At 43.9% G+C, this 23,064-nt stretch overlaps 1 protein-coding gene across 1 annotated transcript; it reads right to left on the bottom strand.

Moving 5' to 3' along the window:
• Positions 1-11: 11 nt before the first annotated feature.
• Positions 12-17,305, bottom strand: cbr4 (carbonyl reductase 4). The gene is given in 6 exon segments (NM_001141763.1): positions 12-1,308; positions 1,559-1,693; positions 3,445-3,581; positions 3,748-3,868; positions 4,628-4,781; positions 17,164-17,305. Coding segments are annotated over 5 exon segments (717 nt in total). The 5' UTR covers positions 4,773-4,781; positions 17,164-17,305; the 3' UTR covers positions 12-1,129.
• Positions 17,306-23,064: the final 5,759 nt, after the last annotated feature.

Raw genomic sequence — 23,064 nt, forward strand, 5'->3', positions numbered from 1 at the left:
GCAGCCATATCATCCATCACAGGGGAAATGCCATTCTTTATTGAGAATTCTTATCAGATTTGACCTTGATCCCTAGTTTACATCGTCTCCACCTTGATCTTAGGTCACATGATAGACAGCAGCTGAGCGCAGATGCCCCAGATCCATGAAGGCTTCTAATGACGTGTAAATATATGTGACTGTTGAGCACCCTGGAGCGGTGTGTGTGAGGGGACTGGGCAGCACACTCCAGTGAGGTGAAATGTCTCTCCACTGGAGGAAATGACAGATGAGATCACAGCATTTCAAATCTCCACACTGAGCATGACAGTCACCTCTGACCCCATCCATTTGCACCACCGATCCTGAGCTGTAACTGGACCCTCAAAACATTCCATGGGCTAAAAATCCCCTCCAGCTGTAGGCACTAGGCAGTCAGACCCCATCCATACCCCCTCTCTGGGCCCCTCCAGGGCTGGGCTCAAGGGGGGGCGGCGGTTGGGGCCTGCACTGTGTCGCAGTCCCCCAGGGGAGTGGGAGAGTGAAACATGAGAGCTTTGGTCAGCACTAGGTGCCTATAAGTCATGGAAAGAGTAATAGCATTAAATCTGCTGATCAAAGTTAAGGCCTCAGGAGCGTGGAGGGCCAGGCTGAGTCAGACACAGTGGAGTCAGCAGTGTTAGTCATGAAAAACTGTCACTCACATAAAGACACAACCCCTCTGAGCTATGTGGAGCAGTACCCTGTGACTCAGCACTGTGTACAGATAGGGGCAACAGTATTACATGAACCATACACACGTATACATATCTATGGCCCTGACTATTACAAGGTCAAGCCCACACAACATTTCAGAGAAATACGCTTTTTGTGCAAATTGAACATTTCTGGGATCATTTCAGTTCGTGAAACATGGAACCAACACGTTACATGTTGCGTGTATATTTTTGTTCAGTATAGATAAAAAGCTGATATTTATCCCTTTCCTATGCATGAACCCAGCCCATCCTAAGCTGAAACATGCATATTCTGGAAAACACAGAACTCTCCATTGTAATTCTCATCCGAGACACAGGCTCTAAACCACCCAGCTGACAGTGTTAGGAGGTATAGTGGGCACCAGGTGTATATAGAGGGGTCGAGGGCCTCCCTACATGGCCAGCTGCAGCCCTCCGTCCACCACCAGCACCTGCCCTGTGATGTAGGGAGACTCCAGGAGGAAAAGAACAGCCTTGGCCACCTCCTCAGGCTCCCCAAACCTCCCCAGGGGGATGGTCCGCACCCCCTCCCCTTCCCTCAGCCCCACTGTCATGTCTGTCCGGATGAAACCTAGAGGAGAAAAGATAAGGGAGGGTCAGCGTCAGGAGAAAACTGAATTCGAGTGGACATTGGAAATCAATATCCTAGGTACAGTACAAGTCTTTCTATTTTAGCATGACAATGATGAAGGAGATGGCTGAAGCATACAGAGGAGTACAAAGGCTAGGACAAGACAGGAGAGAAGTTGAGGAGAATAAGCAGACTATAGATGAAAGAGAGAGAGGAGCAGTAAAGAAAAGAGGAAGAGACAGTTCCATACCTGGAGCCAGCAGGTTAACTCTGACATTGCGCGAGGCCACCTCCTTGGCCAGGGAGCGAGTGAAGCCCTCCAGACCTGCTTTACTGGCGCTGTACACACACTGACCTGCGTTCCCCTTCAACCCCACCACAGAGCCTACAGTACACACAGATCACAACCATGAGCACAGTGATTTGGCTAACTCAACGTAAAGTGAAGTGAGAGATTATGTTTATTCCCTGGACCACAACCACCACCTTGTGGCCAAATGGCAACATAGAATGCATCTGATCTCTCAGCACCCTGAGCAGAGTTGTCAGTAACCGGATGTATCCCGGTTTTCAGGGATACAGCTAATTCAACCTAGCTTCCTTTTCCGCTGAAAACCGGATGTGGGAACTCCGCTCAGGCGCTTTCTTCTACGTCTGCTACGTTAGGTTAGTACCTCAGTAGTGTGAAGGGGCTGGACATACGGTGCATTCAGAAAGTATTCAGACCCCTTGACTTTTTCCACATTTTGTTAAGTTATAGCTTTCTTCTAAAATATATGAAATTGTTTTTTCCCCTTCATCAATCTACACACAATACCCCATAATGACAAAGCAAAAACAGGTTTTCAGAAATGTTTGCAAATTTATATTTAAACCCCCCCCCCCCCGGAAATATCACATTTGCATAAGTATTCAGACCCTTTACTAAGTACTTTGTTGAAGCACCTTTGGCAGGTCTTCTTGAGTATGACGCTACAATCTTGGCACACCTGTATTTGGGGAGTTTCTCCCATTCTTCTCTGCAGATCCTCTCAAGCGCTGTCAGGTTGGATGGGAGGCATTGCTGCACAGCTATTTTCAGGTTTCTCCAGAGATGTTCAATCGGGTCCAAGTCCACTCAAGGCCATTCAGAAACTTGTCCCGAAGCCACTCCTGCGTTGTCTTGGCTGTGTGCTTAGGGTCCTTGTCCTGTTGGAAGATGAACCTTCGCCCCAGTCTGAGGTCCTGAGCCCTCTGAAGCAAGTTCAAGGATCTCTCTGTACTTTGCGGCGTTCATATTTGCTTCGATCCTGACTAGTTTCCCAGTCCCTTCCACTGAAAAACATCTCCACAGCATGATGCTGCCACCACCATGCTTCACCGTAGGGATGGTGCCAGGTTCTTCCAGACGTGGCGCTTGGCATTCAGTCTTTAGATGCCTTTTGGCAAAATCCAAGTGGGCTGTCATGTGTCTTTTACTGAGGAGTGGCCACTCTACCATAAAGGCCTGATTGGTGGAGTGCTGCAGAGATGGTTGTCCTTTTGGAAGGTTCTCCCATCTCCAAAGAGGAACTCTATCGGGTTCTTGGTCAGCTCCCTGAGCAAGGCCCTTCTCCCCCGATTGCTCAGTTTGGTCGTGCAGCCAGTCTTGTTGGTTCCAAACTTCTTCCATTTAAGAATAATGGAGGCCACTGTAGTCTTGGGGACCTTCAAAGCTGCAGAAATGCTTTGGTAACCTTCCCCAGATCTGTGCCTCGACACAATCCTATGTTGGAGCTCTACGGACAATTCCTTCAACCTCATAGCTTGGTTTTTGCTCTGACATGCACTGTCAACTGTGTGACCTTATATAGACACGCCTTTCCAAATCATGTCCAATCAATTGAATTCACCACAAGTGGACTCCACTCAAGTTGTAGAAACATCTCAAGGATGATCACTGGAAACAGGATGCACCTGAGTCTCATAGTAAAGGGTCTGAATACATACGTAAATATGGTATTTCTAAAACCCTGTTTTTGCTTTGTCATTATGGGGTATTGTGTGTAGACTGCTGAGGATTTTTTATTTATTTAATCAATTTTAGAATAAGGCTGTAACGTAACAAGAATTCAAGGGGTCTGAATACTTTCCGAAGGCACTGTACAGTAACAGTACCTATGTTGACAATGGCCCCTCCCTGGGTGTGGAGCATGCTCCGTAGCGCTGCCTTGCATGTCAACATGCTCCCCAGTAGGTTGGTATGAAGCAGAGCCACCATGTCCTCGGGCCTGGTCCTCAGCAACAGACCATCCCTGAACACACACATAAAGACAGGAAGGTGCACACACACAGGAGATGGATGAGTTATATTTTTATACACATGCAAGCGCACCGGCTTATGACTATCATGGGAGTTCTGAAGGTATGAAACTAACGAGTACTGATTCATGCAAGTATTTCACACACACACATTCACACCTGTTGATACCAGCTGCATTCACCAGGTATGAGATGTTTCCACAGGTCTTCTGGATCGTCTCAAATATCTTCTGAACTTCCTCTCCTTTGGAGACGTCACAACTAAAGGCCATATGGTCAGCTAGAAAACGAGAGATTGGTTAAACATAAGGTAAACCGAAAACTACAACTGTGTTTAGGCCTGATAAACAACATAAGTGAATGTGGCACTAGCCTAATCATCTAGTTAGAATAGGGGTTCCCAAACCTTTTTGGCACATGAACCCATTTTGATATTTCAAAAAAATGTGCGACCCCACCCCACCATGTAAAAATAAGTTATGTAATTAACGGCCAATGTTAACTTTTTTAAAATGGGGCTATGACAGTTTATTACAAATCATTCTGACAGTACTTTTCACAGTATTTAAATCTGAAGGAAGTATGGTTTGAAGTGACAGAATTGACGGAAGTTCAGTAGATCATCAGTCAATAATTTTGTATGATATTCTGTGTTGAAAAACTAGCCTGTACCTTATTTTTCCCCCAGTCGTATTTAGTGCCTGGCCCTGTCCACTCTGTGTTCCTGAGAGTCTTATCTTTCATTGATGGGGTCATTATATTTGCAGTTTAAATGGTTCAAAAGATAGTAAGACGTTTGTTGGAAGAAAACCGAAAACATGCTGTTTATGACAACCGCATCTAGCGGCTACTGGAGGTTACCGACGTAACCCCGGTTCTATGAACCAAGCGCAAATCTCTTGCTAGACATTTTTTAATTAGGCAACCCCACATGCAGTCGTGACCCCGAACTTGGGAAACGCTGGGTTAGACAATGAAAATGTGAACAGCAGAGCCCAACTAAGAGGTGCATGACACCACTGCAGGTATAATACTGTACCTCCAGCGAGGGACACCACAGTGGCCTGAGCAGCATCCTGGTTCCTGGACACCACAGCAACCCTGCAGCCTCTCTCTGCCAGTAGCCTTGATACAGCCCTGCCAATGCCCCTGGAGCCCCCACACACCACACACAGCCTGGACATGCCCCTGCCCTGCAGAAGAGACCACATCACAGGGCAAAGTCAAAGATGAGATGACATTGGCATTTGGTTTCAGGGTGAGTCGGGTTTAACGTCTACTGAAGCCCTTCCTTAAAGCTAGATCCATAAGTTTCATTTTTGGACATATAAATTAATGATATACAGTGCATTGGGAAAGTATTCAGACCACTTCCCTTTTTTCACATTTTGTTATGTTACAGCCTTATTCTAAAATTGATGAAATAAAACAAATCCTCATCAATCTACACACAATACCCCATGAGGACAATGCAAAAACATGTTTTAAGATTTGTTTCAAAAATAAAAAGACCCTCTTCTATGAGACTCAAAATTGAGCTCAGGTGCATCCTGTTTCCATTGATCATCCTTGAGATGTTTCTAAAATTTGATTGGAGTCCACCTGTGGTAAATTCAATTCATTTTACATGATTTGGAAAGGAATACGCCTGTCTAAATAAGGTCCCACAGTTGACAGTGCATGTCAGAGCAAAAACCAAGCCATGAGGTCGAAGGAATTGTCAGCAGAGCTCCATGACAGGATTGTGTCGAGGCACAGATCTGGGGAAGGGTACCAAAACATTTCTGCAGCATTGAAGTTCCCCAAGAACACAGTGGTCTCCATCATTCTTAAATGGATGAAATTTGGAACCACCTCATCCTATTGCTGGCAGCCGAAACTGAGCAATCGCAGGATAAGGGCCATGGTCAGGGAGGTGACCAAGAACCCGATGGTCACTCTGACAGAGCTCCAGAGTTCCTCTGTGGAGATGGGAGAACCTTCCAGAAGGACAACCATCTCTGCAGCACCACCAATCAGGCCTTTATGGTAGATTGGCCAGACGGAAGACACTCCTCAGTAAAAGGCAAATGACAGCCCGCTTGGAGTTTAACAAAAGCGACCTAAAGGATGCTCAGATCATGAGAAACAAGATTATCTGGTTTGATGAAACCAAGATTGAACTCTTTGGCCTGAATGCCAAGCACAACGTCTGGAGGAAATCTGACACCATCCCTACAGTGAAGCATAGTGGTGACAGGATCTGACTGTGGGGATGTTTTCAGCGGCAGGGACTGGGAGACTAGTCAGGATTGAGGGATAGATGAACGGCGCAAAGTACATGATGAAAACCTGCTCCAGAGCACTCAGGACCTCAGACTGGGGCGAAGGTTCCCCTTCCAACAGGACAAACACCCTAAGCACATAGCCAAGACAACACAGGAGTGGCTTCGGGACAAGTCTCTGAATGTCCTTGATTGGCCCAGACAGAGTCCTTGAATGCGATTGAAAATCTCTGGAGAGACCTGAAAATAGCTGCGCAGCAACGCTCCCCATCCAACCTGACAGAGATCGAGAGGATCTGCAGAGAAGAATGGAAAACTCCACAAATACAGGAGTGCCAAGCTTGTAGCGTCATACCCAAGGCTGTAATCGCTGCCAAAGGTGCTTCAACAAAGTACTGAGTAAAGGGTCTGAATACTTACAGTACCAGTCAAAAGTTTGGACACACCTACTCATTCAAGAGTTTTCTTTATTTTTGCTATTTTTTACATTGTAGAATAATCGTGAAGACAACAAAACTATGAAATAACACATATAGAATCATGTAGAAAGCAAAAAGTGTTAAATCAAAATATATTTTATATTCTTCAAAGTAGCCACCCTTTGCCTTGAAGACAACTTTGCACACTCTTGGCATTCTCTCAACCAACTTCACCTGGAATGCTTTTCCAACAGTCTTGAAGGAGTTCCCACATATTCTGAGCACTTGTTGGCTGCTTTTCCTTCACTCTGTGGTCCAACTCATCCCAAGCAATCTCAATTAGGTTGAGGTTGGGGGATTGTGGAGGCCAGATCATCTGATGCAGCACTCCATCACTCTCCTTCTTGAAAAAATAGCCCTTACACAGCCTGGAGGTGTGTTGGGTCATTGTCCTGTTGAAAAACAAATGATAGTGGGACTAAGCGCAAACCAGATGGGATGGCGTATCGATGCAGAATGCTGTGGTAGCCATGCTGGTTAAGTGTTCCTTGAATTCTAAATAAACCATAGACAGTGTCACCAGCAAAGCACCCCCATACCATCACACCTCCTCTTCCATGCTTCATGGTGAGAACCACACATATGGAGATCATCTGTTCACCTACTATGCGTCTCACAAAGACACAGTGGTTGGAACCAAAAATCTCAAATTTGGACTCAACCGACCAAAGGACAGATTTCCATTGGTCTAATGTCCATTGCTCATTTTTGTTGGACCAAGCAAGTCTCTTCTTATTATTGGTGTCCTTTAGTAGTGGTTTCTTTGCAGCAATTCAACCATGAAGGCCTGATTGACGCAGTCTCCTATGAACAGTTGATGTTGAGATGTGTCTGTTACTTGAACTCTGTGAGGTGCAGTTAACTCAAATGAACTTGTCCAAGTAGCAGCAGTGTAAAAACAAAGGGGGGGGGGGGGGGGGGTAATCAATGTAAATAGTCCGGTTGGCCATTTGATTAGTTGTTCAGCGGTCTTATGGCTTGGGGGTAGAAGCTTGTGGGTAGCCTTTTTGGGGGTGCCTGTTGTTGAGGAGCCTTTTGGTCCTAGACTTGGTGCTCCGGTACCGCTTGCCGTGCGGTAGCAGAGAGAACAGTTTATGACTGGGGTGACTGGATTCTTTGACAATGTTTTTGGCCTTCCTCTGACACCGTCTAGTATATAGGTCCTGGATGTCAGGAAGCTTGGCTCTACTGATGTACTGGGCTGTACGCACTACCCTCTGTAATGCCTTGCGGTCAGATGCTGAGAAGTTGCCATACCAGACGGTGATGCAACCAGTCAGGATGCGCTTGATAGTGCAGCTGTAGAACTATTTGAGGATCTGGGGACCCACGCCAAATATTTTCAGTCTCCTGAGGGGGAAAAGGTGTTGTCTTGCCCTCTTCACAACCGTCTTGGTGTGTTTGGACCATGATAGTTTGTTGGTGATGTGGACACCAAGGAACTTGAAACTCTCGACCTGCTCCACTTCAGTCCCGTCAATGTTTATTTTTAAAAATTAAAAATGTTACCTTTATTTATACAGGTTTTTCTCATTGAGATAACATCTCTTTTCCAAGAGAGACCTGGTCCAATAGTAGCAGGGGGAACAACGTTTCATACAAAACAACTTACATACACTAACACAACATTAAACAAAACAATAAAGGCATATACAGTACAACAAAAACATTTTATGTAAAAAACACGAAAGTCTTGAATAAAAACTGTCCTAAAGAGAATTACACTCCTCTATGATATATACATCGATCAAGTGTTTAAACTCCACCAACCAAACTACATCATAAAATGTTTAAATGTTCAAGAGAGAATTCCAGGACCACGGAGCCGAGTAACTAAAACTATTTCTACCATGACCTGTTCAAATTTTTGGTACTGTTAGAAGCAAATGAGAATGGGACGTTAAATTAATATTTATTTACCGAACTAACTAAAAAAGAACAGAGATAAAATGGCATTTTTCCCAATATGGCCTTATAAATCAGTGTATACCAGTGTTTAAGCCTACGCAAGGTCAATGACGACCAGCCAACAGCGCTGTAGAGATCACAATGATGTGTTAGACGTTTTTGATTTTGAATGAACCTGAGGGCTGCATGATACACTGAATCAAGTGCTCTCAGAGTAGTGGTTGAGGCCTGCATATATATAACATCACTAAAATCTAAAACCACCAGTAATGTACATCGTACCAGCTCCTTCCTGGCATCAAAAGAAAACAAGCCTTATGCCGGTAAAAAAAACTATTCTCAGCTTGAGCTTCCTTATCAAGTTCTCTACATGCACAGTGAAGCTCAGCTTGTCATCAACCCACACACCCAAATATTTGTAGACTTTAACTTGCTCTATAGTATGTACAGCCAATGTAGCAATGACATGATTAGTAACATGCCTGGCATTTGAAAATACCATGCATTTTGTTTTACCCAAGTTTAGAACCAGCTTTAAATCATCCAGATTCTGTTGTATGATGTTAAATGCTCTTTGGGCATTTTCAAAAGCTAAACTGCTACCACTTGAATAAAGAACAGTATCATCTGCATAAAAATGAACATCCGCTGTTTCCATAAGATCTCCAATGTTGTTGATATACAAAATGAACAACAGTGGGCCCAAAATAGAACCTTGCGGAACACCTGAGCACACCTCTATGGACTCAGATTTACAACCGTCCGCCATTTCACATTGTGTAAGATTTGATTGGTTTATAAATGACATATCTAGAGCATGACCAGTAATTCCACAATATTTTAACCTTTGCACTAACACAGCATGGTCCACGGTGTCAAAAGCCTTCGACAAATCAATAAAGATTGTAACTGAGAGAACAATGTAACATCTTATCAAGAGCACAGTGGATGTAATTTAAAACCTTCAATGTTGCTGAAACAGTTCTGTGGCCAGACCTAAAACCTGATTGCATTCCATTTAAGATGTTGTTTTCTTGGAAGTAGGCCTTTAGCTGCCTACTAACTAAGGACTCCAGTACCTTTGACAGTACAGACAATTTTGATATGGGTCGATAGTTGTCAAGTAGCGAAGGATCTCCACCTTTCAGGAGAGGCAGTACAAAAGCAGATTTCCATAACTTGGGGATTTCCTTATCATCAAGCATGAGGTTAAAAATACATGTTAAGGGGGGAGCAATGATGTCTACAGCTAGGTGTAGTTAGGGTCTAGTTTCTCAGGGTCAGGGGATTTTTTCCCCATCAATTTCTTTCAGGGCTTTACACACTTCTAAAACAGAGAAGGATGAAAAGGAGAACATGGCGAAGGAGTGCACAGGGGTGTCAGGTAAATTCATAGGGGGCTCAATTATACCTTTGACCTTTTTAAATAAACTGCCTGCATCTAGAAAATGTTGATTTAAGGCTTTCAGAATAGAGGTTCTCTCAGTTACAATCTGTGTGTCTACCAACAATTGTTTGCGAAGCTGTGCATCTTTTTTGCACTGCAAACTTCTCACTACTTGCCAGAATTTGGATAGATTATTTAAATTGTGTGAAGTAGATTTCAGGAAGTGGTCTGCTTTCAATTTACGGATCATAGTCACACCCATATTTCGAATACGTTTAAAATCCATCCAATCATCTGCCAAACCAGTCCCTCTTGCTTTAGCCCACATAGCATTTCGTTCCCTTATGATTTTTGTAAGTTCCTTAGTAAACCAAGGGTTCTCTCTGCCCTTAATCCTGAATGGGGGCATGCCAATTGCATACATCCTGGAATGCGTTGTGGAAGTAAGAAAAGGCTTGTTCAACATCAGGGATTAATTCCATTCAATGCTAGATACATCATGTAAAATTCCTTGAATATCAAACCGCTTCCAGTTTCTTTTCGTAATGACACGTGGAGATTTCTTAGGAATTTTACCATCTCTCACACAGGCAATAGCACAGCGATCACGTAATGGGGGCCTGTCCGGCCCGCCTTTTCATATAGTTCACGATCAGCTCCTTTGTCTTGCTCACATTGAGAGAGAGTTTGTTGTCCTGGCACCACACTGCCAGGTCTCTGACCTCCTCCCTATAGGCTGCCTCATCGTTGTCGGTGATCAGGCAACAACACACGGTTGTGTCGTCAGCAAACTTAATGATGGTGTTGGAGTCGTGCTTGGCCACGCAGTCGTGGGTGAACAGGGAGTACAGGAGCGGAATAACAACGCACCCCTGGGGGGGCCCCAGTGTTGAGGATCAGCATGGCAGATGTGTTGTTGCTTACCCTTACCACCTGGGGGCGGCCCATCAAGAAGTCCAGGATCCAGTTGCAGAGGGAGATGTTTAGTCTCAGGGTCCTTAGCTTAGTGATGAGCTTTGTGGGCCCTACGCTGAGCTGTAGTCAATGAACAGCATTCTCACATAGGTGTTCCTTTTGTCCAGGTGGGAAAGGGCAGTGTGGAGTGCAATTGAGATTGCGTCATCTGTGGATCTGTTGGGGCGGTATGCAAATTGGAGTGGGTCTAGGGTTTCTGGCATGATGGTGTTGATGTGAGCCATGACCAGCCTTTCAAAGCACTTCATGGCTACCGACGTGAGTGCTACAGGGCGGTAATCATTTAGGCAGGTCACCTTCGCTTTCTTGGGCACAGGGACTATGATGGTCTGTTTTAAGCATGTAGGTATTACAGACAGGAAGGGGTTGAAAATGTCAGTGAAGACACTTGCCAGTTGGTCTGCGCATCCTTTGAGTACACGTCTTGGTAATCTGTCTGGCCCCGCGGCTTTGTGAACGCTGACCTGTTTAAAGGTCTTGCTCACATCAGCTACGGAGAGCGTTATCACACAGTCGTCTGGATTAGCTGGTGTTAGCTGATTATGCATGCTTCAGTGTTGCTTGCCTCAAAACGAGCATAAAAGGCATTTAGCTTGTCTGGTAGGCTTGCGTCACTGGGCAGCTCGCAGCTGGGTTTCCCTTTGTAGTCCATAATAGTTTTCAAGCCCTGACACATCCGACGAGCGTCAGAGCCGGTGTAGTTGGATTCAATCTTAGTCCTGTATTGACACTTTGCCTGTTTGATGGTTTGTCTGAGGGGTTTGTCTGAGGGCATAGCGGGATTTCTTATAAGTGTCCGGATTAGTGTCCCGCTCCATGAAAGTGGCAGCTCTAGCCTTTAGTTCGGTGCGGATGTTGCCTGTAATCCATGGCTTCTGGTTGGGAATTGTACGTACGGTCACTGTGAGGAACGACGTCGTCGCTGCACTTATTGATGAAGCCGGTGACAGAGGTGGTATACTCCTCAATTCCATTGGATGAATCCTGGAACATATTCCAGTCTGTGCTAGCAAAACAGTCCTGTAGCATAGCATCTGTGTCAGCTGACCACTTCCGTAATAAGCGAGTCACTGGTACTTCCTGCTTTAGTTTTTTTGTAAGCAGGAATCAGGAGGATAGAATTATGGTCAGATTTGCAAAATGGAGGGCGAGGGAGAGCTTTGTATGCGTCTCGGTGTGTGGAGTAAAGGTGGTCTAGTTTTTTTTCTCTGGTTGCACATGTGACATGCTAGTAGAAATTAGTTAAAACAGATTTAAGTTTGCCTGCATTAAAGTCCCCGGCCACTAGGAGCGCCACTTCTGGAGGAGCATTTTCTTGTTTGCTTATGGCATTATACAGCTCGTTGAGTGCGGTCTTAGTGCCGACATCAGTTTGTGGTGGTAAATAGACGGCTACGAATAATATTGATGAGAACTCTCTTGGTAGATAGTGTGGTCAATAGCTTATCATGAGGTATTCTACCTACGGCAAGCAATACCTCAAGACTTCTTATTAATATTAGACATCGCGCACCAGCAGTTATTGGCAAATAGACACACACCCCTGTCCCTTGTCTTACCAGACATAGCTGCTCTGTCCTGCCGAAACACAGAGAAGCCAGCCAGCTCTATATTATCCATGTCGTCGTTCAGCCAAGTCTCTGTGAAACATAAGCTATTACAGTATTTTCAGGTCTCTCCAGAGATGTTCGATTGGGTTCAAGTCCGGGCTCTGGCTAGGCCACTCAAGGACATTCAGAGACTTGTCCCGAAGCCACTCCTGCGTTGTCGTGGCTGTGTGCTTAAGGACATTGTCCTGTTGGAAGGTGAACCTTCGCCCCAGTCCGGGGTCCTGAGCAGGTTTTCATCAAGGATCCCTCTGTACTTTGTTCCATTCATCTTTGCCTCCATCCTAAGTAGTCTCCCAGTCCCTGCCGCTGAAAAACATTCCCACAGCATGATGCTGCCCCCACCATGCTTCACCTTAGGGATGGAGCCAAGTTTCCTCTAGACATGACCCTTGGCATTCAGGCCAAAGAGTTTAATCTTGGTTTCTCATGGTCTGAGAGTCTTTAGGTGCCTTTTGGCAAACTCCAAGCAGGCTGTTATGTGCCTTTTACTGAGGAGTGGCTTCCGTCTGGCCACTCTACAATAAAGGCCTGATTGGTGGAGTACTGCAGAAATGGTTGTCTTTCTGGAAGGTTCTCCCATCTCCCCAGAGGAGCTTTAGAGCTCTGTCAGTGTGACCATCGGGTTCTGGGTCACCTCTCTGACCAAGGCGCTTCTCCTCCGATTGCTCAGTTTGGCTGGGCGGCCAGCTCTAGGAGTCTTGGTGGTTCTAAACTTCTTCCATTTAAGAATGATGGAGGCCACTGTTCATGGGGACCTTCAATCCTGTCTCGGAGCTCTATGGAAAATTCCTTTGACCTCATGGCTTGATTTTTGCTCTGACATGCACTGTCAACTGTGGGACCTTATATAAACAGGTGTGTGCATTTCAAAATCATATCAGATCAATTGAATTTACCACAGGTGGACTCCAATCAAGTTGTAGAAACATCTCAAGGACGGTCAATGGAAACAGGATGGACCTGAGCTCAATTTCGAGTCTCAAAGTAAAGAGTCTGAATACTCATGTAAATAAGGTATTTCAGTTTTGTATTTTTAATACATTTGCAACCTGACAGAGCTTGAGATGATCTGTTGAGAAGAATGGGAGACACTCCCCAAATACAGGTGTGCCAAGCTTGTAGAGCCATACCCAAGAAGACACAAGGCTGTAATCGCTGCCAAAGGTGCTTCAACTAAGTACTGAGTAAAGGCTCTAAATACGTACAGCTGAAGTCGGAAATGTACATACACCTTAGCCAAGTACATTTAAACTCAGTTTTTAACAATTACTTACATTTAATCCTAGTAAAAATTCCCTGTCTAAGGTCCGTTAGGATCACCACTTTATTTTAAGAATGTGAAATGTCAGAATAATAGTAGAGAGAATGATTAATTTCAGCTTTTGCTTCTTTCATCACATCCCCAGTGGGTCAGAAGTTAACATACACTCAATTAGTATTTGGCAGCATTGGTAGCCTTCTACAAGCTTCCCACAATAAGTTGGGTGAATTTTGGCCCATTCCTCCTGACAGAGCTGGTGTAACTGAGTCAGGTTTGTAAGCCTCCTTGCTCACACACGCTTTTTCAGTTCTGCCCACAAATGTTCTATAGGATTGAGGTCAGGGCTTTGTGATGGCCACTCCGATACCTTGACTTTGTTGTCCTTAAGCCATTTGCCACAACTTTGGAAGTATGCTTGGGGTCATTGTCCATTTGGAAGACCCATTTTCGACCAAGCTTTAACTTCCTGACTGATGTCTTGAGATGTTGCTTCAATATATCCACATAATTTTCCTCCATCATGATGCCATCTATTTTGTGAAGTGCACCAGTCCCTCCTGCAGCAAAGCACCCCCACAACATGATGCTGCCACCCCCGTGCTTCACGGTTGGGATGTTGTTCTTCAGCTTGCAAGCCTCCCCCCTTTTCCTCCAAACATAACGATGGTCATTATGGCCAAACAGTTCTATTTTTGCTTCATCAGACCAGAGGACATTTCTCCAAAAAGTATGATCTTTGTCCCCATGTGCAGTTGCAAAACATAGTCTGGCTTTTTAATGGCGGTTTTGGAGCAGTGGCTTCTTTCTTGCTGAGCGGCCTTTCAGGTTATGTCGATATAGGACTTGTTTTACTGTGGATATAGATACTTTTGTAGCTGTTTCCTCCAGCATCTTCACAAGGTCCTTTGCTGTTGTTCTGGGATTGTTTTGCACTTTTCGCACCAAAGTACGTTCATCTCCAGGAGTCAGAACGCGAGTCCTTCCTGAGCGGTATGACGGCTGTGTGGTCCCATGGTGTTTATACTTGCGTACTATTGTTTGTACATATGAACGTGGTACCTTCAGGCGTTTGGAAATTGCTCCCAAGGATGAACCAGACTTGTGGAGGTCTACAATTTTTTTCTGAGGTCTTGGCTGATTTCTTTTGATTTTCCCATGATGTCAAGCAAAGAGGCACTGAGTTTGAAGACAGGCCTTGAAATACATCCACAGGTACACCTCCAATTGACTCAAATGATGTCAATTAGCCTATCACAGAAGCTTCTAAAGCCATGACTTCATTTAAAGGCACAGTCAACTTAGTGTAGGTAAACTTCTGACCCACTGGAATTGTGATACAGTGAATTATGTGTGAAATAATCTCTGTAAAGAATTGTTGGAAAATTCACTTGTGTCATGCACAAAGTAGATGTCCTAGCCAACTTGCCAAAACTATAGTTTGTTAACAAGAAATTTGTGGGGTGGTTGAAAAACGAGTTTTAATGACTCCAACCTAAGTGTATGTAAACTTCCGACATCAACTGTATATAAATGTAATATTTAAGTATTTTTTTAAAATATAAATTAGCAAACATTTCTAAAAACCTGTTTTTGCTTTGTCTTTATGGGGTATTGTGTGTAGATTGATGAGGAAACAAAACAATTTAATACATTTTAAATTAAGGCTGTAACGTAACAAAATGTGGAAAAGTCAAGGGGTCTGAATAATTTCCAAATGCACTGTATATGGAACAGTTGCCAATTTGTTGTCCTTAAATGAAACTGGTACTTTTTTATTCAGCACAATTTTCTTTAACCAATTTTGGTCTTTAATGCAGGTCCAACAGGCAAGTTCCTTACTTTCTCCCCCTTCCACTTTCCTTTTCCATTTTTGAGGTAATGCTGCAATTAGTTGTTTGTAATTTTGGATAGAGCAATGGAAATTCAGGCCGGTACGACCTGGTGCTAGGGCTGGTCCCCAGGCAGCCCGCTTAGCCGGCGGAGCGCCGCCTGTCGGCCTTCCGGAAGGTGCCCCCCACTGCATCCCCAAAGAGCCTCCGAGGGTGCGCAGGTGACAAGTTTATGCTCATGTTGCAGCAGTATGTAGGAGGGAGATTCCGAGATGTGAGAAGTGTGCAGGAGGGCATGGGTCAAAGGAGTATGTCGTTTCAATTGTGGGAGTGGCCATGTTGCAAGTGATCAGAAATGTCTTGTGCGAGTGAAACAGGTTGAAGTTTCCAGGGTGAGAGCAGTGAGGTAAGTAGAAAATGGTGGGCAAAGGGTGAGGGAGCCTGAGAGGCCTGTACAGAGTAACCCGAACAGTTTGTGCTTTAGAAAGGCCGGCTTCTTGCCGTTTATTGCTATGGTCATTAATTGCGCTGCTCAGATGGAAAGAAAATCCAAGTAGATGTAATTTTCTAGTAGCAGCAGCAGCAGAGAAGTTTTTGGGTGTCAGAGATTTTAGTGCAGAAGAACTACAGGGGGGTTTGAGAGAAGGGTTTTCAGCCTCCCAGGCTGACAACCTGGTGTAGGATCTGTTAGGGCCAAAGTAGCAGGAAGGGGTGGTGGGGTGTGTTGGGGATAGTGGTATATACAGTGAGCTCCAAAAGTATTGGGACAGTGACACATTTTTGGTCGCTTTGGCTCTGTACTCCAGCACTTTGGATTTGAAATGATACAATGACTATGAGGTTAATGTGCAGACTGTCAGCTTTAATTTGAGGGTATTTTCACCAATATTGGTGAACAACACTTTTTGTACATATTCCCCCCATTTTAGGGGACCAAAAGTATTGGGACTAATTCACTTATATGTGTATTAAAGTAGTCAAAGGTTTAGTATTTGGTCCCATATTCCTAGCACGCAATGATTACATTGTTGGGTGCATTTGCTGTTTGTTTTGGTTGTGTTTTAGATTATTTTGTGCCCAATAGAAATTAATGGTAACTAATGTATTGTGTCATTTTGCAGTCACTTTTATTGTAAATAAGAATAGAATATGATTCTAAACACTTCGACATTAATGTTGATGCTACCATGATTACAGATAGTCCTGAATAAAGATGAGTGAGAAAGTTTGACGCACAAATATCATACCCCAAGACATGCTAACCGCTCACCATTACAATAACATCTGAGGTTAGCATTTTTTGAGGGGTATGATATTTATGCATCTAATTTTCTCACTCATTATTCACATTTCATTCAGGATTATCCGTAATCATGGTAGCATCCACATTAATGTAGTGTTAAGAAACATATTCTATTCTTATTTACAATAAAAGTGACTCCAAGATGACACAATACCCTCACATTAAAGCTGACAAGTCTGCACTTCAATCTCATAGTCACTGTATTATTTTTAATCCAAAATGCTGGAGTACAGAGCCAAAACAACAAAACATGTGTCATAACTTCGTTTAAGAACAGAATGGAACTGAACGGTTTCTGTTGCAAAACGTTTTGCAATAGAACTGGCCTAATGAATACACCCTTGGCCTTGTCAAAACAACAACACGGCTGGGCCATAGACCCACAGATAGAACAATGGTTTAGTTATACAAATATTTGATAGACCGGCTAACTAGCTAGCTAGTAACATTATTCTGGACAGAGCATGCAACTGTCTGTGTGGCTGTTAGTTCATTTAAAAGCTAAGTTAGCTAGCTATGCTAGCAAGATTATTTGAAGGTACTTTGGTGCAAAACTCACGTTTTCACGCAACTCTGTTGTCGTTTAAGATGGATACCAAGTTGGCATTTCACTCCATATAATTCTTATCGTTTGACTATCCGGGTCCTTTGGCAATAATATGTGCAAACGTTAGTTGATCATTGACACCGTACACACACGGAGGTCGCCATTTTTCCTGTAGTGCGTTTATTAATTCGACCACATGGGGGAGCAAGAGATACGCACATAAATCTCACAGCTCGTGCCAGTGTCCCCGGACCACTGAGGTTGGCGGTGTCCCTCACAGGTAGCTGGACCCACAGACATACCACACCACAGCCTGTCCACAGTTTAGACATGATGATCAAACCTACTCTAGGTTTAGGGTTAGAGTTACAGTTAGGTTTGAACCGGGAATAATAAGATAATTAGGTGGGTGCTTACATTTGTCATTTTTCACACATGTACAAGTGTATGTGTGAATTGGAATTCGTTTTTTGCATATCTCACTCCCCCCGAGACAACCCCGGAGAGTGGGGTCAGAGCCAGGGATCAGCCGTTATTGACAGCGACCCTGGAGCAATGGTTGTAGTTGAGGTTAGGGTTAGGGTTAGGGTTGTAGTTGAGGTTGGGGTTAGGGTTGTGGTTGTGGTTGTGGTTGAGGTTAGGGTTGGAACTGGGATGTGGACGTTCAGATTCAGAAAACTTGAATGTCCTCAGAGAGGCAAATCGTTTTGCAGCAGCCATAAAACATATCACATAAAAAAAAATAATAGCAAAGGATATTTACAAGCAAATAGGCTGGGTAATTGCAGCTTCATAGTCCAAGTGCTAAGTGCAATTAGTCCAGCTTTAGGTGCAAAAACTCGACGTACCAGTTGCGGCCCACTTTTTGGAAGCGAACCACTCTATTTCGTCCCTACGTTATATCGGCATAGAACGCGTCACCCCCTTCCTAGGAGAGGGGGTGACCTTGACAATTTTTGGTTAAAATGAGGGGCTGCCTGGATCTTTAATTTAAAGTCCCTTGCTCCCTTCGATCTCGACGTAGACTTTGATCTATAGCCATTCTTGTGATTATTGTGATTTTGCTATTTATTGTAAATGTTTGTAGGCCTAGGTAGCCATTCATGTTTTTTATACAATACCGGTCAAAAGTTTTAGAACACCTACTCATTTAAGGGTTTTTCATTATTTGTACTATTTTCTACATTGTAGAATAATAGTGAAGACTTCAAAACTATGAAATAACACATATGGAATCATGTAGTAAACAAAAAAGTGGTAAACAAATTTTACCCATCTACCAATAGGTGACCTTCTTTGCGAGGTATTGGAAAATATGCTGCTCAAAAAAATAAAGGGAACACTTAAACAACACATCCTAGATCTGAATGAAAGAAATAATCTTATTAAATACTTTTTTCTTTACATAGTTGAATGTGCTGACAACAAAATCACATAAAAATAATCAATGGAAATCCAATTTATCAACCCATGAAGGTCTGGATTTGGAGTCACACTCAAAATTAAAGTGGAAAACCACACTACAGGCTGATCCAACTTTGATGTAATGTCCTTAAAACAAGTCAAAATGAGGCTTAGTAGTGTGTGTGTGGCCTCCACATGCCTGTATGACCTCCCTACAATGCCTGGGCATGCTCCTGATGAGGTGGCGGATGGTCGCCTGAGGGATCTCCTCCCAGACCTGGACTAAAGCATCCGCCAACTCCTGGACAGTCTGTGGTGCAACGTGGTGTTGGTGGATGGAGCGAGACATGATGTCCCAGATGTGCTCAATTGGATTCCTGTCTGGGGAACGGGCGGGCCAGTCCATAGCATCAATGCCTTCCTCTTGCAGGAACTGCTGACACACTCCAGCCACATGAGGTCGAGCATTGTCTTGCATTAGGAGGAACCCAGGGCCAACCGCACCAGCATATGGTCTCACAAGGGGTCTGAGGATCTCATCTCGGTACCTAATGGCAGTCAGGCTACCTCTGGCGAGCACATGGAGGGCTGTGCGGCCCCCCAAAGAAATGCCACCCCACACCATGACTGACCCACCGCCAAACCGGTCATGCTGGAGGATGTTGCAGGCAGCAGAACGTTCTCCACGGCGTCTCCAGACTCTGTCACGTCTGTCACGTGCTCAGTGTAAACCTGCTTTCATCTGTGAAGAGCACAGGGCGCCAGTGGCGAATTTGCCAATCTTGGTGTTCTCTGGCAAATGCCAAACGTCCTGCACGGTGTTGGGCTGTAAGCACAACCCCCACCTGTGGACGTCGGCCCCTCATACCACCCTCATGGAGTCTGTTTCTGACCGTTTGAGCAGACACATGCACATTTGTGGCCTGCTGGAGGTCATTTTGCAGGGCTCTGGCAGTGCTCCTCCTGCTCCTCCTTGCACAAAGGCGGAGGTAGTGGTCCTGCTGCTGAGTTGTTGCCCTCCTACGACCTCCTCCACGTCTCCTGATGTACTGGCCTGTCTCCTGGTAGCGCCTCCATGCTGTGGACACTACGCTGACAGACACAGCAAACCTTCTTGCCACAGCTCACATTGATGTGCCATCCTGGATGAGCTGCACTACCTGAGCCACTTGTGTGGGTTGTAGACTCCGTCTCATGCTACCACTAGAGTGAAAGCACCGCCAGCATTCAAAAGTGACCAAAACATTAGCCAGGAAGCATAGGAACTGAGAAGTGGTCTGTGGTCCTCACCTGCAGAACCACTCCTTTATTGGGGGTGTCTTGCTAATTGCCTATAATTTCCACCTGTTGTCTATTCCATTTGCACAACAACATGTGAAATGTATTGTCAATCATTGTTGCTTCCTAAGTGGACAGTTTGATTTCACAGAAGTGTGATTGACTTGGAGTTACATTGTGTTGTTTAAGTGTTCCCTTTATTTTTTTGAGCAGTGTATATTTTATATTTGAGATTCTTCAAATGGCCAACCTTTGCCTTGATGACAGCTTTGCACACTCTTGGCATTCTCTCAACCAGCTTCACCTGGAATGCTTTCCAACAGTCTTGAAGGAGTTCCCACATATGCTGAGCACTTGTTGGCTGCTTTTCCTTCACTCTGCGGTCCGACTCATCCCAAACCATCTCAATTTGGTTGAGGTCGGGGGATTGTGGAGGCCAGGTCATCTGATGCAGCACTCCAGCACTCCCCTTCTTGTTCAAATAGCCCTTACACAGCCTGGAGGCGTGTTCGGGTCATTGTCCTGTTGAAAAACAAATGATAGTCCCACTAAGCCCAAACCAGATGGGATGGCCTATCGCTGCAGAATGCTGTGGTAGCCATGCTGGTTAAGTGTGCCTTGAATTCTAAATAAATCACAGACAGTGTCACCAGCAAAGCACCTCCACACCATAACACCTCCTCCTCCATGCTTTACGGTGAGAACCACACATATGGAGATCATCCGTTCACCTACTATGCGTCTCACAAAGACACAGTGGTTGGAACCAAAAATCTCAAATTTGGACTCCGGACCAAAGGACAGATTTCCACCAGTCTAATGTCCATTGCTCGTGTTTCTTGGCCCAAGCAAGTCTCTTCTTCTTATTGGTGTCCTTTAGTAGCGGTTTCTTTGCAGCAATTTGACCATGAAGGCCTGATTCACACAGTCTCCTTTGAACAGTTGATGTTGAGATGTGTCTGTTACTTGAACACTGTGAAGCATTTATTTGGGCTACAAATTCTGAGGCTCTAATGAACTAGTCCTCTGCAGCAGAGGTAACTCTGGGTCATCCTTTCCTGTGGCAGTCCTCATGAGAGCCAGTTCCATCATAGCGCTTGATGGTTTTTGCAACTGCACTTGAAGAAACTTTCAAAGTTCTTGACATTTTCCATATCGACTGACCTTCATGGCTTAAAGTAATGATGGGCTGTCATTCTCTTTGCTTATTTGAGCTGTTCTTGCCATAATATTGACTTGGTCTTTAACCAAATAGGGCTATCTTCTGTATACCCCTTTACCATATCACAACACAACTGATTGGCTCAAACGCATTAAGATGGAATAAATTCCACAAATTAACTTTTAACAAGGCACAACTGTTAATTGAAATGCATTCCAGGTGATTACCTTATGAAGCTGGTTGAGAGAATGCCAAGAGTGTACAAAGCCTCCATGAAGGCAAAGGGTGGCTATTTGAAGAATCTCAAATATAAAATATATTTTGATTTGTTTACCACTTTTTTGGTTACTACATGATTCCATATGTGTTATTTCATATGTTTGATGTCTTCACTATTACTCTACAATGTAGAAAATAGTAAAACTTTTGACTGGTAATGTATGTTCTATTTATATCTGTAAATGAACCAATGATATCAAGCCATACCCGGCCATGATTACAGACTCCTGTGTGTGTCCTTTGACACTATATAAACTAGTGACCCGCAGTGTTTGTCATTATACCCTGATGAAGACTACTTGTCTGTCGAAACGTTGGTTATTAGGTTAATTCAAATCAAATTTGATTGGTCACATACGCGTGATTAGCAGACATTATTGCGGGTGCAGCAAAATGCCTGTGCTTCTAGCTCTGACAGTGCAGTAATATCTAACAAGTAATATCTAACAAATTACTCAACATACCCAATACACACAAATCTAAGTAGGAATGAATTAAGACTATATACATATATGGATGAGCTATGTCAGAGTGGAATGGACTAAGATACAGTAGAATAGTATAGAATACAGTATATACGTATGAGATGAGTAATGCAAGATATGTAAACTTTATTAAGTGACTAAGATACAGTAGAAGTATAGAAAACAGTATATACATATGAGATGAGTAATGCCAGATATGTAAAATTAAATTATTGCATCTGAGCTCCTAGTGTGCGGCTCCCGTTTTCTTCTTGACGTGTTCTACTCCGCTAGCCAGCACCTCACCTAAGCAGGTGTGCGTTTATTTCACCTCCAAGTGCAATTAGTCCAACATTTTGTTAAGTTGCGGAGGCCCTGTTTTTTTTAACCTGCGGCCAGAGGGAAGGAGCTGGAATTCGGAGTGAATGGGAAGAGTTGACCACTATTTTATTCGCCTAGGTTAGGGTTAAGTTTCAACCAGGATGTGGACATGAGGTTAGGGTAAGTGTTGTGGTTGAAGTTGGGGTTGAACCAGATGTGTACGTGAACCTAGGGTTTGGGTTGGGATAAGGGCTGACCTTAGCCTTATGTTCAACCCCTAGCCCAACCAAGCAGGAGGCCTTTTGCCTTTAGGTAGGCCGTCATTGTAAATAAGAATTTGTTCTTAAATGACTTGCCTAGTTAAATAAAGGTTAAATAAATACATTTAAAAACCCTAGCTCAACTCTTACCCTCACCGGCTCACCCTAATCCTAGCTGATGTCCACACCCTAGCTCTACCAATGATCTATATATACACTGGATGACCATTGTAAAACATAGTTTGGGAGCTATAGAAATTAATTTAATAATGTGTACATTTTGTTTTTGTCACGTTTATTTTGTTACAGACACCTTAATGCATATTTTTTATTAAAAACGAAATCCTTAAAGTATAATTTCCAGAAAGTTTTAATGTTATTGTTCACACTACAACAACAAAAATACTTAAATACATGTAATTTTGTCCTTGAAACCTTTCATTCAGGTACTGTAGAATTCCATTCATTCCTACGGAGGACTGCTTCTTCTGGGAAGTGCCAATATGGCAGACCAGTGGCTTCAAAGCCTCTCTCAAAGCCTGACAAAAACATAGCATCAATAATCCAGGGTTTACATACATTATTGAACCCTATCCCCAACTACAACCCTAACTTTGGTTTATCATACTTTTATCATACTTTTCTCTTTGACCCAAGGTCCAGGAGCCCAGCTCAATGTAACCACTGGTCACCAGTGGAAAAACAATGGTCAAACGCAGCTGGAGGGTTTTAATCATTTGGAAGT

Source organism: Salmo salar, chromosome 23, assembly GCF_965601325.2.
Source record: "Salmo salar chromosome 23, fSalSal1, whole genome shotgun sequence".
Taxonomy (NCBI): domain Eukaryota; kingdom Metazoa; phylum Chordata; class Actinopteri; order Salmoniformes; family Salmonidae; genus Salmo; species Salmo salar.